The 14,940-nt window shown below is 50.0% G+C and overlaps 1 protein-coding gene and 1 long non-coding RNA gene across 2 annotated transcripts; one reads left to right on the top strand and one right to left on the bottom strand.

Moving 5' to 3' along the window:
- Positions 1-2,926: 2,926 nt before the first annotated feature.
- On the top strand, positions 2,927-4,438 carry LOC113481150. Its single transcript, XR_003398611.1, has 2 exons — positions 2,927-3,097; positions 4,217-4,438. It is a non-coding gene; the product is annotated as an uncharacterized LOC113481150 (long non-coding RNA).
- A 2,567-nt stretch (positions 4,439-7,005) lies between these two features.
- Positions 7,006-14,600, bottom strand: PSMD13 (proteasome 26S subunit, non-ATPase 13). Its single transcript, XM_026850656.1, has 12 exons — positions 14,419-14,600; positions 13,510-13,544; positions 13,377-13,432; positions 12,965-13,008; positions 12,636-12,722; positions 11,642-11,813; positions 11,092-11,171; positions 10,882-11,007; positions 10,191-10,253; positions 9,246-9,326; positions 8,501-8,617; positions 7,006-7,785 (listed from the first exon to the last, which is right to left on the bottom strand). The coding sequence occupies exons 3-12, from the start codon at positions 13,381-13,383 to the stop codon at positions 7,690-7,692; spliced, it is 873 nt and encodes a 290-aa protein (XP_026706457.1). The 5' UTR covers positions 13,384-13,432; positions 13,510-13,544; positions 14,419-14,600; the 3' UTR covers positions 7,006-7,689.
- Positions 14,601-14,940: the final 340 nt, after the last annotated feature.

Consider the following 14,940-nt stretch of genomic DNA (forward strand, 5'->3'; position numbering starts at 1 on the left):
TATTCGCCCCACCGCCGCCTGCTTCTGCAGAGACCCACGAGCGGGCAGGACCCGTGGGAGCCCGCGGGGCGGGTGGCACACGCGCGTCCCCCGGCCGTGGCAAAGGCTCAGGCTGCTGGTTTTCCTGCAGACCTTTTCGGAGCTGGCAACGCTCCTGCTGCCTCGTGTCGCTGGTGAGCCGACGAGCAGATCCCAAAACCGTGGAATACAGCGGCCAAAACTCACCCCACGTCCTGCCCTTGGGCAAAGGGAGATGACAGTCCCGCCGCAGACACTCACTCCCCAAACACCACAAGTTCAGAGAAGGGAAGAACCCAAGCTCAGAGGGGTAAAAAACAAAAAAAAGAGGAAATTACTGTGGATCTAAATGGATATTCCCACTGAAGAGGCAGATGCTCCCTGCACAGCAGAGCCCGGCTGGACCCATCCTGCTGCTGCAGACACCTGAGACACACCCCGGAGACATCCTGAGGAGCAACAGGAGGCAGAGCCCAACCACTGACACCTGCTCCCAGCTCTACTTCCAGATTCAAGGATCTAAACTCACACCTTGCCACAGCAGGTGTCATTTAGTCTTGTCTTTAATCTTCACCGCCGCCAGCTGATCCAGGCCAGGGCTGAGCCTATGGCAGAGGCACACCCAACCTGCAGGAGCAGGTGGCTCCCCCCATGGGCTTCAGAGACCCCCCAAGGCCCCAGGCTGCCGGTGTCTCCTCCAGCAGCCGCCAGCACAGAGGGGAAGAGCATTTCTCTCCCCCAGCTGACCCAGCAGGCACGCACTCTGCTTCCTTTGCTTTAGTAAAAAATACTGAAATAATCTTTTTCAGAAAAGCCCTTTCTCACAGCAAGCCAAAACCTCCTCGAACTCTGCCGCAGCTCCTTCCAAGCAGCCGATCTTGCTGTGACCAGAATGGAGAGTTTCCGATGGCTTTTTTTTTTTTCCCTTATTCATCTTTACAGTATGATTTTCTCTAGGATAAGTCAGGGCACAAACAAGTTTCTCTTAAGAATTTCAGGGGAATCCGTTAACCATATCTGTTCTTTACCACCAGCTGTTTCTCCAGCTTCTCAAGGATTTTAATTGGTCCTTTTCGTTAGTTCCTGTTCAAAACAGAATTTGCAAGGCTTTACTCCTCAATAACGAGATTATTATCCTATTAATAGAAAACACAATTGAGCCTTTCACAGCTGCCCTGGACCAGTGCAGCCACTCATCACCCCTGTTAATCCCAGCAATGCTCCCCAACACTAGCTTTTGCCACAGACACGAAGCTTGATCTACATAAGCAAAAGGTTTCTAGGTGGGTTTTCAGGAAGGGGCCAGGGCAGAGGAATTTTCCCCTCTCCTTCACAGCTGAAAATGCTGAACTTGGGAGGGTTGGTGGCCAGAGAGGATTTGAGATGCCTGTTTTGGTACCAGCAAGGGCAGCCTGGTGCAGCTGTACCGCCGGCGCACGTGGACACTGCAGCTCTTGCTTGAGCAGCTTCCCCAGTAGACAGGCCCCTCTTTATCTCTTGGTCTGGACTAACAGAAACAGAGCTAGAACTGTTCACAGCCTGTAGGCAGCTGAGGCAAGACAGGGAGCGAGACGGCTGCTGCGTGGATCCTTCTTCCTGCCAAGGAGAAGGAAGAGCTGCTCCCAACACCACACAGGTCGGTATTTCTACCACTAGAAGCAGCATAAAGAGGCACAGCAGAACAGGGGTCTACTCCAGGAAATCAGCTAAGGCAACGGAGGAAGTAGGTCATCGAGGGGGGGTTTCCTGGAGGTCACTTGATCCTTTCCCTTATCTCACAGAGGCAGATGTTTTGTGAAACTGCTCAAAAGAAAAATCTTTACTGTTAGAGGTTCTGCCAGCCCCAGCTTTGTGTCTGCTGCACGGAGAGATGTGTGGCTGTCAGCTGGTTGGAAAAAGGCTCTGATGAGCGGGGAATCAAAGGGAAATCCTTTGGAACGCCAGCTGCAAGCAGCAGATATAAGGTAAGAGGATTCTGTTCTTGCTTTAAAATTTCAGCAGTCATCTTTCATCAACAAATATGTGCTTGACCAGACATAGCCCCCGCAGCCCATCATGCCGTTATTAAGGTTAAAAACCTGCACCTTCCTGGGACAGTTGTTCTGGGAAAAGAGCTCTGACCTCCTAAAGACAAGACCCGATTTCATCCCACACAAGAGCCTGCTGCGACCAGGAAGCCCCAGGAGCTGCAAGGAGAATCAGGGAGAGGAAGGTGGCATTCCCAGCTCCGGAAGGAGAACTCCATGCAAAGCTGTTTTTAAGGGAGAGGAGGACACCGGGTCACTCAGCAAAGAAGGCACGTGTCGAAGTCGAGAGGACGCTGCCTGTGCCACTGAAGCACATCCATCCCCACACCAGGGGAACAAGACCCAGGCTCAAGGCTTTCAGCTGCTTCTGCTCTCAGGTTGGGGCAAGCTGGAAGTTGCTTTTGCAAACTCCAGCCCAACTGGATCCAACACCAGCCACAGGCCTGGCAACACCTCAGAGGGTCGGGGCTGACGGGCTGGATGGACAGACACCACCACATACGGAGGGGCTGCAAAGGAGATGGAGCATCCATTGCCATGGATGGGATGAGCAAGGTCCTGCTCAATCAGACAGAAGAGCAGACACCACATCTCCAACAGCTTAAAAAATAGTACATTGTGTTCTGCGTTAGAAATTTTAGAAAGCCTGAGAGAAAAGGTCTGCGATCCAACAGAGCATTGCAGAGAGGTCCTACCTTGCTGGCTGGGGATGCTATTTTTGGCCTGGGAGGTGTAGGGAGTTGGGTGCTGTTGAGGAAAAAAAACCCACCAAACACTTAAGGGAAGGAAAAAAAATTAAGTAGTGAGCCGTTTAAGGGTTTCCCACTGCTGTGCCCTTGGGAGAGCAGCCAGCCCCGTGCCGAGGGGTGGCAGTGGTGGGGTGGCAGCAGGGACAGGCTGGGCAGCTGCAGTGAGAGCAGCACACTCACGCAGCCACCGCCATGTGGGGCTTTCAGGGGGGCTCCCGGCTGCTGGCCACCCTGCTGCGGACCCCACGCACGCCCCGGGCGCACATTGCCTCCAAGCCACCCGAACATCCAGTCTCTGCTGCTGTGAGTAGCTTGGGGGGCTGAAAAGGGTGGGGAGGGCAACCTGCTCTTATGGGACACCCTGGTCTGAGGGGTGCAAAACTCACCTCTGCATTACAGCCGGGTTATTTTTGTTGGGAGTAAAAGCAAAAGGAGAGAGGGGAGAAAAAGGAGGGAAGGTGCCCCCGGAGCAGTGCAAGGTCCAGACCGCACCCCCACAGTAGGTGCTCTCCCCCTGCAGGCTCTTGATTCCCTTTTATTTTGTCTTTTCAATCCCTTTTGTAACCTTTGGGATTTAAGGTACCTGCTGAGGGGCCCCTGCAGCCCAGGGGAGGTTAAGCCATGAGGCAGCCTGGGGACCTCAGGGAGGGGGTGGCAGCACAAGGCACCCTGCCAGCACAGACAGACACCTGGGCCCTGTCCCCCTGTCCCACTCACCCCACAGCAGGTGTCCCCACAGGCAAGGATGGAGTCTGCTGTCATCCCATGGTGGTCCCTCCATCCTTCTCCCTCTGGGGACAACCCCCACAAAAACCGGAGACACTCCAGCCATGGAAACCCTCCGGGCTGGGTGAAATGGGCTTGGAAAAAGGAGCTTTTCACCAGAAATCCTGGCTGGGTTTCACCTCCTGCCCTTGCTTGTGGGGTTTACCCTCCTGCTGCCTTTCCAAGGTCTGCACCAAAGTGCTTCAGGAGCCTGGAGACTCTTTTTCTAGACAAATAAATACAAAGAAATAAAGGTGACAGTGCAATGGGTTAAGTGCTGCCCTCATGCACCAAAAATATAAGAGGCTGCTGCTGGTTGCATTTCACACCTCAAAGTCATCTGAAAGTCAGGCCCAGCTGCTCTGGGAAACACCACGGCCCAAACCTCGCTGCTGACTGAAGGTCACGAGTTGCTCCAATTTCCCAGCGAGTGTCATGACAGAGAGACACGGAGCAATGGAGAGAAGCCAGCCCGGTCCGCTGGTGGTGGCAGCTGCTGTGCTTCCCCAGATCTCTGTGACATGGTCCCAAGGAGCGTCTGTTTGGCCGCTGTGGGGCTGCAAGGAACAGGGACAAGTGCGCCTGACCCATGGTGGTAGAACAGTCCCAGGAACTCCCGCACTGCGGCCGTCCTGCTAATTCTTCTCTTGCCGGCAGGAGCAAGCCCTCGCCTTCTCCGTGATGGCCATGTGCTTCCTGGTGCCGGCAGGCTGGGTCCTGGCACACCTGGAGCACTACAAGAGCAGATCAGATTAAAAAGCAGCAAGACCCACCCGCACCCTGCTGAGAGCAGGTGTCTGAGCGAAGGCAAGAACACAGATCTTCACCGGGGAGGAACCCTCTGAGTTTGTTCATTAAAATTTGCCTTAGTACTCAGCACAACAGCTTGTTGGTTTTGCTTCAGCCTCGCGCTCGCTTGCAGGGGCAGGGATCTGTAACCAACATGCTGTTGCCCCACCAGCTCAAAGCGTACGTCCCGCTGCAGCTTTTATAATACCTTGGGCAGCTGCAGCGAAGCACAGGGCAGATACCAAGGAGCCACCTACAGCACCAGAAGGAAGCAAAATAAAGTTAAATTCCCAGCAAGAAAACACTTAAAGGTTGTACGTGACACTTGAAATGGGCTATGTGTGGGTACCACACACCTGACATTTCTTCCTGCATGAAGAACCTCTTCTCCCTCCAAACACAGCACATTTCCTAAATGATCTGGGTTATCAGGGAAGCAGCAGCCAGCACTGGCTCCCACAGGGAGGTTTAGGTAGCAAATAATACTTCCAGACATTTAAGTGTTCAAGGCCAGGCTGGATGGGGCTTTGGGCAACCTGGGCTAGTGGAAGGTGACCCTGCGTGGGGCAGGGGATGGCACTGTATGGGCTTTAAGGTCCCTTCCAGCCCAAACCAGTCTGTGATATCTTGGAAAAACCTCCAAAACCACTGTTATCGTTGGTTACACTCACTGCCCAGGAGTTCACACAGGAGCCAGTCCTGCCCTCCGGACAGGAAGGCTCTGGGAACACTCCAGGGATTTAGTGCCCTCCCAACAGCCCCAAACACCTTGGGGGGTTTGATGCTCATCGGCAGCAGCTGCAGCCCCACATGGTCAGCACTTCCTTCACTCCTAACATGCAGCAACAGGACACTACAAGGGAGATTGTACTACTTAAAGCCTTTTTCCTGTCCTTAGCTATGAAATAAAGGAAATGTTTTCCTGATGAGAACACTCATCTCCACCACACACTCTTCTGAAGCCAATAACAATGACACCAGGAATTTGCTCTGGGAGACAACATGAAGCATAAACTGGGGGAAGTCAAATCAGACAACGCAGGAGCAGCAGACTGTGGTTCAACACACACACCCCAACAGCTGAACTGATGCAGGCAGGGCAAAATCAAACTGTCAGGCTGGACAGGGAAGAGGCAGGAATTCAGAATGAACAACTCCAAACCAGGGAGAAATTTAGGCCAAAACCGATTATAGTGGCAGAAAGGCAGAGGATGCCCACATACAGGGCCTGACATTTTGATTTTTTTGTTGCTTTTACAAAGCCTAAGTCCCCCTTGCCTGAGACATCTTTGCACCTGCACAGCAGCATGGTGTCAGTTTTTTTCTGCTGCTGACATAGAGCCCTCAGAGCCAAGACAGCAAACTAGAAAAAGCAAAGTACACAAATTCCAGTAGTAATTTGTTAGTGACACCAGGGAATTGCAGTCATACAGCACACTTCACATTTGCTAGTAGCCATGGTAAATGATTATGCCAGTAGCTATAGTTACCATATGGGAACAATCGCAAGGTCAAGCAAGAGCAAGCTTTGATCTCCAAACCTTAGAAAACAGGTGGAATGTCCTGGACCATCAAGAGAATGTCTGGGATTGTGTTAAGGATGAGTTGACAAACTGGCAAAGGGACTAATCAATTAATTAACTTGGCAATGAAACTAACTTTGGAGTGTCCTTACAGTGAACTGCCTTCATTATAATACTAAAACCCACACCCCTAGGTCAAAAAGCCCCCTGCCCAGGTTAAGACCCTTCCCCTGAGCATGTGTAGGAGTAGCAGCATTATATAAGCTGTATTATCAGTACATGTTAATCACTAACCAATCAGTATCTAATAGACGTGTTTGAAAAGTACTAACCCCTGATTTTTGTGTATAAAAACAGCACAAAAACCTGCTGGTGGTGTGCTAGATTTGTGAAAAAGTCCTCCAAGCACCCAGGCCTGAATAAATACAGGGTCTCCTGAGCATGTTAAGATGGGTTATTGCACGCTGGGCACAAATCTGCTTCTCGGGTAACAAAAGTGGTACCTAGAGCTCTTGAGTCAGAGCAGTGACGAGACTGGCGCTGGGAAGCAGGAACTGGCCACAGATATGCTGGCAGCTGCATTTCAAAACCCCTGACATCCCGAGGAATTCAGCCAGACAGGTGAACATGAGTGTTCAGTCCAAAGTCACTGTTCAGTCCCCGGGGCAGTTCCCTTTAGTGCCTACAGCGGGGAGTTACCATCCCAGCAGACGCTCGCGGGGAGCCCCTGCTCAGATCTGCACGTGTCCGATTCTCCCCGTGCAGTTACCTTCCATCCCTATAGACATCGCGGCAACAGTCAGGCAAAACAACTACGTAACAGACAGCTTTTAAAGACGCAGCTGAGACCAAAGCAGAAAAAAACCTTGTTGTCTCAGGGCTCACTTTGGCCGTTCCAGTCAGCAAGACTCAACTTGGGAAGAGGCATCAGGATTGCAAAGGAACTCAACAAAGAAGTACATACCAAGGTAGGACACGCCAAGTAAATTACATACTAATCCCACTGGTGATTAACAGGCTGTTTAAGTCTCCATTGTTGGACAGAGGGTTTTTGTACCATGAAATTCAAAAGGAAGCCAATTTTATACAGATCAGAGGCTCAACCGCAAGTTATGAAGACAACAAACACAGAACTACAGAAAAGGGAAGGCAGAGAAGTTTATTCCAGCAATACTGCTGCACCTCACTTTAGCACAAAGTGTTCGTAAAAGACAACCACCCCCAAAAGTATATAAAAACACATCCACTAAACGGTAATCCTGGAGAAAACCCTTTGATGGAGTAAACACTCCCTCTACTGCAGATGAGGAGGAGGGGTTGTGGAGAAAGAGGGCAGAAGGAGAAAGATGGTTTGGGGAGTGCTGCCTCTGGGCTGCTGCAGGGGCCGGGGGAAGGCCATGCCCTCCCAAGCCAACACTGCTACGGAAACACCACGTACGAGGGCCAGGCCCCTCCTGCGTGTTTTCACAAAGGAGCCTCTGCTACCGCCCTACCCAAACGTGCAGCCAGCACCTCAGCCTCCACCCGTCCCTTCACAGGACCGACCGACCCACCGCTGCGGAGCCTTCGTCCTCCTCGAGAGCAGGACGGCAGCTCTCGCGGCCAGCGTCGCTTGTGGTAGCGCATAGGGAAATCTTGACTCCAAGCACCAAAGGGTTACACAGCAAAAGGCCACTTACTCCTGTGAACAAGCGTCGTAAAGCTGCTCCCCCCTCTGCCCACCCACCCCCCTCCAGTAGAACGCGGTACAGTCAGTGGTCGGAGCGCTGCTCGCCTCGGCCGCGGCAGGAATCGCTCTCCCGGGGCGGCGCCAGGGCTCTAGGTGAGGATGTCATGGGCTTGGTGCTCCACCAGCATCTCCATGCTCCTCACGTCCGTGCACCAGAACTCCAGGCGGTCTTTCATTCCTTTGATCTGCAAGGCAAGCCCACAACCACCTCGGTGCCTTGACTACCGCAAACACCGACGCTCCCAGACACCGGAGAGCCCGAACCACCTCTCAAAACCCCCCACCTCTAGAAAAGATGCTCCTCAGCATCTTCTACCATCAAAGCAGGAGCGTTTAAACTTAAATGGCAACACAAAGGAACTGTTTGAAGTTCCATGTACTGATTTCTTTTTCTTCACGTAAAGGCACCCTATACAGTCTCCTAAAGTTACAAGGATGAACCCGAGAAGCTCAGCACCTTTGTCCTTATCACCCCAAGCTTCTCTCTTCCCCAGACAAGCGTCCACCTGTGACCCAGAAACACGACTGCCTCATGCATTTAGGCTGGAAGCAGCCACACAGATGTTCACGTCCTTCTGGAAACGTCACAGCATTTGTGCTTCACGGTGGTTTCTGTGGCGTTCAGAAGAGAAGTGTCACTAATATCCCATTCTGTCTCCTGACGTGTTTGTACTTACTGCAGAACAGATGCAAAAGGCACCACACCCCCAAGGTAGGAACTACAGGCGTCAGTGTAAGGAACAAGGAAAAGCGGATATACTCCCTCGTTCCCTGAGCATCTCTGAGAAGCACCAAGGATACTAACTCTGACAGTGACCCTTTACAGTTCTCATTTTAATTCCCAGGTCACCTTACAACAAAACAAGGTAGTACTGCCTTAATATCCAAGCTGGCCATTACCTGTTGTAAATCCAACACGCGTGGTTGTACCCACGTCATGTGCACCCTCTTATCGACTTCATCAATGCTGCCCTTCACCAGGCCCACCGAGAGCGCCTTCATCACCAACAGTTCCACCTAAAAATAAAATAAATAATTCAGGGAAACAACGGAGAATCACCCAGTTTCCTCTGCAATTAATACCATGATCAGGAGGCTGAGAACTTGGCACTATGAAGAAGTTTTATTTGTTCAGCCTACAAGTGGCAGCTTGGGGGTATCTCATCAGTCTTCTAGTACCTAAAAGGCAGTAACATGGAAGGTAAGAGGTACTATTTTCACAAGGAGGCACAGTGAAAGGACAAGAGACCACAGGCAGGATTTGCTTCAGCAGGGATTCCATCTGGATAACAGAAGAAAATTCCTCACCGTGAGAAAAATTAAACATCAGTGACATTTCCCCTCACTGGAAATACTCAAGCCAGCTTGGCAGGGCTCTGCATAAAAGGCCTGCTTTCATGCAGATGGAAACAGATGACCAACAGAGATCTCTTCCAGCTTCAGACTCTGACTAAGAACCTTCAAAAATTTATTTATCAAGAAACAGGAGCACCAAGCAGTTAATTCCTTCTTAAAAAAGTTCTCCAAATGCACAAGAACAGGGAAGAACATTTCTACTTCAGGTCCACCTATGGGAGTCGGTCTCTCCAGACACTGAGAGCTTCAGAACTTCACCATTAATGAGTTTGTCTAAACCGGAACTCACCTCATTCACAGTGACCTTGGCACTCTTAGCAATCTCTTCAAAAGTGAGCTGTCTGTGATTGGCCGGCCGGGTGAAAGTCATCTGAACTCATGTAAACAAAACAAAGTAGTAAATCCCCTGCTTTTAGTTTGTTCCAACAGTGCACACAGCATCCTGCTGAGCTCTCAATCTGCAGTAGCAACTCCATTTCTCATATTTAATCAAAATACTTCAAAGAAAAATGTATTTATGTCAGCAGCAAGCAGTCATACCCCTCCCTTGCTGCAGCAAGCAGCAGATTTCCTCAGCAACATCATCATCTCCCAATAAAGCTGATCAGTCTGTGCTGATACCTCTCGGTGTGTATCAAACCCCTGAGATAACACAGCACCTACAGGTGGTAAAACCCATGCACAGTAAAACACCTGAAGTGTGACATATACACACACATTGGTACGGGGGTGTGTATAAACATATTACACTTTAGGTAACTCATTATTTAAATTTTTGAAAGAAATCCAGGGCCATGGAGGTTTATACACCAATATGGTCACAGCAGAGCCAAAACCTTCAAGTGACAGGAAAGAAACTGTGTAAACATTTAGGGTTAGGTTACCCCATCAGAGAAATCTTCAGCCCTCAGGAAACCGAGATTTTGGAAACCTTTGTCAAACTGGAATATACTTTAGAAGTTATCATTTCAGACACATCTTGAAGGCACAGAGCTTGCTCTCTCCCTCCCCACTGCCACATACTGCCTGAAAGGGCACAGAAGCTACAGACCAGCCCCCAGCCCAGGTTCTCCCCAGAAGTATTTGCCTCTGACACCACCAGCAGGCAATTACTCACCCCCAGGAGGGACCAAACACACCCAGAGATCAGAATATTTACCCGGGCTACCCCCACCAAGAGGCACTTGGGGCAGCCCTTCCCCATTTCCCACGTTCAACACACCACAGTTCTCACCTCCATAAGACACAACAGCTGAATCTTTTGCAGCAGAAGTGCTTCATTTGCAGCCAGATCTGGCTGTAAAATGATAAAATGGAATAAGTTTGTTCATTATTACCTTTTATTGCCCCCCACCCCAGGGGAGAACAGCATGCTACACACAGGAGTAAGCCACCTGGGGACCCACTACCTTCATTTACGAGGGAGGAGGCTATTACTTCCCACCCACTACCTGGTCACGGTTCTGTAAAACTGCAGAAGAGCTGCAGAATGAAAGGCAGCGCCTCACATTGAAGGCCACAGCCTGGCACAAGCGGCCACACAAGTCAACCTGTGAATTACTGCAGTGCCAGTGGTTTCCAATACACCCAGCGCAGTTAATATCCAACAGCACCATTTTCCTCAAATGGTGAACACAAGGGGAAACCACTATTTCACAGTGGAAGCAGCTTAATCCTGGGAGAAAATGGCATCATGGAAATTAAATCAGAGGTTATCTTCCCATGCAGGGCTGCATTGTTTTTGCTTTGCCCTGATCATGAGAGATTTCTCTTTATGTTTCTCAATTAGTCGAAGCCAAAAGAATGGTACATATCAACACAGAAGAAACATGGACCATGAGTCACCAGTCAGGCCCACAGCACCCAAGCATCCTCTGTAAATAGCAAGTCTAAACCTTAAGCAAAACAGCAACTCATTTGCTCACCTGCTGACCCCACGCCGACTTCAGCGCCTGAAACGTCTCCACGTTCCCGCTGTTGAAGGCGTAAAGGGTGTCAATCAGCCACTGTCGATCGGTGCTCCGCAGGGACTCCAGCACAGGGTGCATGAGCTGCAGAAACCAGGCGGGACCGTGTTAACCGTGTCAAATCCAGCCCTGGTCCTCAGTAGCTGAGGCAGCACAGCACCAACTTACCAGCTCCCCAAAGTTATAAACACCTTCTCCCAGGAGCCCTGCCAGGCCCAGGGTAAAGGCTCTCTCCTGCTGCTCTGATACTGAAAAAAACAAAACAGAGAAAAAAACCCAAACAATATAAAGCAGCAGTCTAAGCCCCATCAACCCCTCCCCACCCTCTTCCCTGTGCCTGTATTAAATCCCTCCCAGCTCTCCTTCACTTCCTCTCCCAAGCCTGATGTCCAGAAGCCTGCCGTGACCACCACAGTAGCACAGCAGGGCCGCTTTCTGAATCCACAGGAAAGATTTTTTGGGAAGTCGAAGCAGTTATCCCTTCTGGTGGGAGCACGTGCCCCCTCCCATCACCTCAAGGCAGCTTAGGAGCAGAATTCTACTCAGCCATTCCTCTTGGGGGTTCCTCCTCTTTCCAACTAGACCCTGACTCAACCACGGCAGATTCAAAACAACTCTGAGAAAAACCTGTTCTCTATCGAGGGAAATTATTTAGATTGAGGTGATGGAACAGAGAATGAAAACTGGGGCTTTCTGTGCTTGGCAAAGGAGCAGTTACCCGGCAGATCTTTAACATCAATGCATCCCAGGAACCGCAGAGCATCCTTATAGTACGAGGCGTGGTTCCCAATGGTCTGGTAGTACTTGCTGGAGAGGTCATAGAAGCGGCTGTGAACTGAGGTCACACCTGGGAGATTGTTCAGCATCTCTTCAACCTCCTCAATGGTCTCCTAGAGGATGAAAACCTGTTGTGTTACAGGCAAAGGTACAACCCCACAGGCACCTGCTTGCCCAGCAGCACAAGGGTTACCACATGCTTGTGCAGGCCAGCGGTCACATCCACAGGGTAGTAACGCAGACAACACCTCAGCCAAAGCATAAGAAATAAAGCAATGGCATTCTCTTTCTACATAGTGGTTACATTAAAGAAACCCAAATAACAACTTCCCTGCTATACTTATATATCACACACAAGCTTTAAGTATACTTATACCCACCAAGCATCAAACTTTGTACTTGCTCTAGAGACATCAAGCTGCACCACATGACAAATACGTCATCTTAGCTTTAACAGACAGTTCTAAAATAGCCAAGAGCTGAAAACCCAACATGCTTCGCACTACTTCAGCCCTCACCCTACTTCATCCCTCACCCGCAGCTTGGCACAAGCAGTAGGTACACCACTGAACTCAGGAGAGCCCCTGAGCTGGGGGCTGGGACACATCAAGCCATTGTCCCTCTCTCCCAAGCCACGTGCTTGCAGCTGCAGTGATCAGCCACAGGCAAGCAACAGCACCTCAAGGGCCACATGTATCAGAATCTTACTGAAGCTTCAGAGGTTTAGCTGTAAGTGCTACACACATCTTTATGGGCAACAAGATGTAAAGCAGAACTGCAGGTCTTCCCGGAAACTCCAGGAGCTGCACATTTATCACCTCCTCATTCCAAATGGGAGCACAGACGCAGCCCCGTCTGCACTGCAGTACCTGCTGAGGTATGTCCCAGCACTCCAGAACGCCCCAAAGCATGAACTGCCCAAGGCATCCCCTCACCTTGGTGACCTGCAGGTCTCCGATATTCAGCTTGAGCGCCCCGATGGCAGTTTTACACAAGATGACAGCTTCGTCACTGCTTTTTACCTGCAGGTACACAAAGAAACACAAAGTTTAGACAGTGTTAGTTACCCCTGCAGCCATCTGGGCTCCTCAAACCCAGGCTGCAGTGCTACATTTCATTAACATGTTCCTGCACTCAAATACAGAGCTGGTCACTGAGAAAAGGAATGGGTACTCTCCAGTACACACACAGCTGCCTTCATGCAGGCTCACATGCAAAAGGATTCCTGGAGGTGAACTACCAAAAAGAGCAATTGCAAAAATACCTTTTCTCGAGTCTTTTCCAGAAAAGTAAGGGCCACATTTGGATCTGAAGTAGAAAAGAAAAAAAAAAAAAGCAGCAATATCAGGAATTCCCGTGGAACTAAATCTCAACCTAAAAATATATCCTTTTACTGAATTCATGAAGGCTGGAATGTATTTTTCCTACAACACCACCCAACCTTCAAAAGGAGCTATATCACAGGTCAGGCTTCCTGCTCCCCATCCATTTCTCTAGCAAAGCAGCAGACTCGCTGCTCTAAGTAGCAGCAATTATTTAAGCTCTCTGAATTAGTGTTTTCCCTTTTCCACACACCAGAAAGGCAACAGCTCAACTCAAGATTTAGCTGTTAACTAGTTAAATTTCACAGGCTTCAGCTACTAAAAATACTGCAAGTAACTAGTAAGGACTCTTACCTGTCATCTGTCTGACTACATGAAGAATGATCTCTACCAGGGACAAGGGGTTCACCCTAGAACAAAAAACTCACTGTCAAAATAGTCTCAGTCAACAGCAGTTACTTAAGAACTTGAAGACAAACAAACTCACCTGTGCTCAAACTCACTGATGAAGTTCTCATAAAGCTGTAGACACAAAGACACCAACAGTCAGGACAAAAGGATATTCCATTTCAGCTACAAAGCTCACTTTTCACTGTGTTCCAATTCATGTTTCCACCAGAGCACCGGGCACCCAACACTGAAACTTTACAGAATCCAGGAGCCCAAAATCAGTCATTTTAGATAATTTTATCTCTGCAGTCTGCTTCCAACTGCAAGGAGTGAGTCAAGAAACCCACAGGCTGGGTTTCTACAACAAAACACCTGCCTGCTGCCTGTCCTCAGCTATCACTGTATAATAAGCACAGGCCAAAAGCTCTTAAGTTTCTCTCTGCATACAATCAGAAAAGAGATTGCCTCTAGAAACCCACTGCCCTTTTTCACAGCAATAACTGGCTCTGGGAAAATGAATAACAATACAAAGGAGAGCAAAATTACATGATTACTTGCAACACACAGAGAACATGCAACTCTTGACTGAGTACATCGTTGCCTTCATAAACAGAAGCAGCTCTCAGAGAGGTGGAATGATCCACTGACCACTCTGAAGCATTTGTGAGCATCTGACAACCCATCCTACACTTGTAGTTGTAAACTCCTTTGTTACAAAAGGGAAAGAAAAAGGCTTCCCCTGCACCACCCCCCCCAAAAATAGTAAATTAAAGAATCATTTTGAAGCTTCTAAAACTGACACATTTCATTTCAGCAGAATTTTCACACACCAACAAATTCCTGCATGCTCATGTCCAGTGCACAAAGCCCAGAAAGCTGAATTCACCAAGTTTAATAATTCTCCACAGATAAGTCACAGGCTTCTTATTTTTCACTAGTACATAAATACCACCACTCATCTCTGCTACAGAAAGGTAAAACCCTTGGGAATAATCGAGCACCTCACCTTGATGAGTCCATCTCCTTGGGCAAAGCAAGGGTCCTGAACAAAGTCCAAAACTTGAAGAGTCAGCTGGTGCCAGAGTCTTAGGAAACAAGAAGATCATTCAATGAGTTCACACTTCACACGAGCTCAACTCGTGCCCTGTCCCGCATTTCACACGCGGAGCCTGTCGAGCCCGCCTGGCCCCATGGCTGCTATGACTAATGACGGAGACAAATCAGAAAGCCGGTGGCAGAGCCCCGCCAGTCCGGACACTAGCCTACAGCAAGCCCAAGGGAAATAACACGGAAATCAGCACCCCGGTCTTCCACAGCGACATACGTGCAGGCTGAACGATTGCTAAATTACGAGAAGGGCACCGGAGCGGCCCGCCCAGGGAGGGCTCCTCAGCCCAGTACCCCGCCCCGTCAGCTCCGCGCAGCCGGAGGGGACCGTGGAACCCCCCTCTCTCTGCGGGACGGGCTGGGCCAGCGCACGCTCGGCCCGGGGAGGTGCCGGAGCCCCAGGACGGGCGCGAGCCAGGCC

This window comes from Athene cunicularia (assembly GCF_003259725.1).
Source record: "Athene cunicularia isolate RWA chromosome 5 unlocalized genomic scaffold, athCun1 chr5_part2, whole genome shotgun sequence".
Classification (NCBI taxonomy): Eukaryota; Metazoa; Chordata; class Aves; order Strigiformes; family Strigidae; genus Athene; species Athene cunicularia.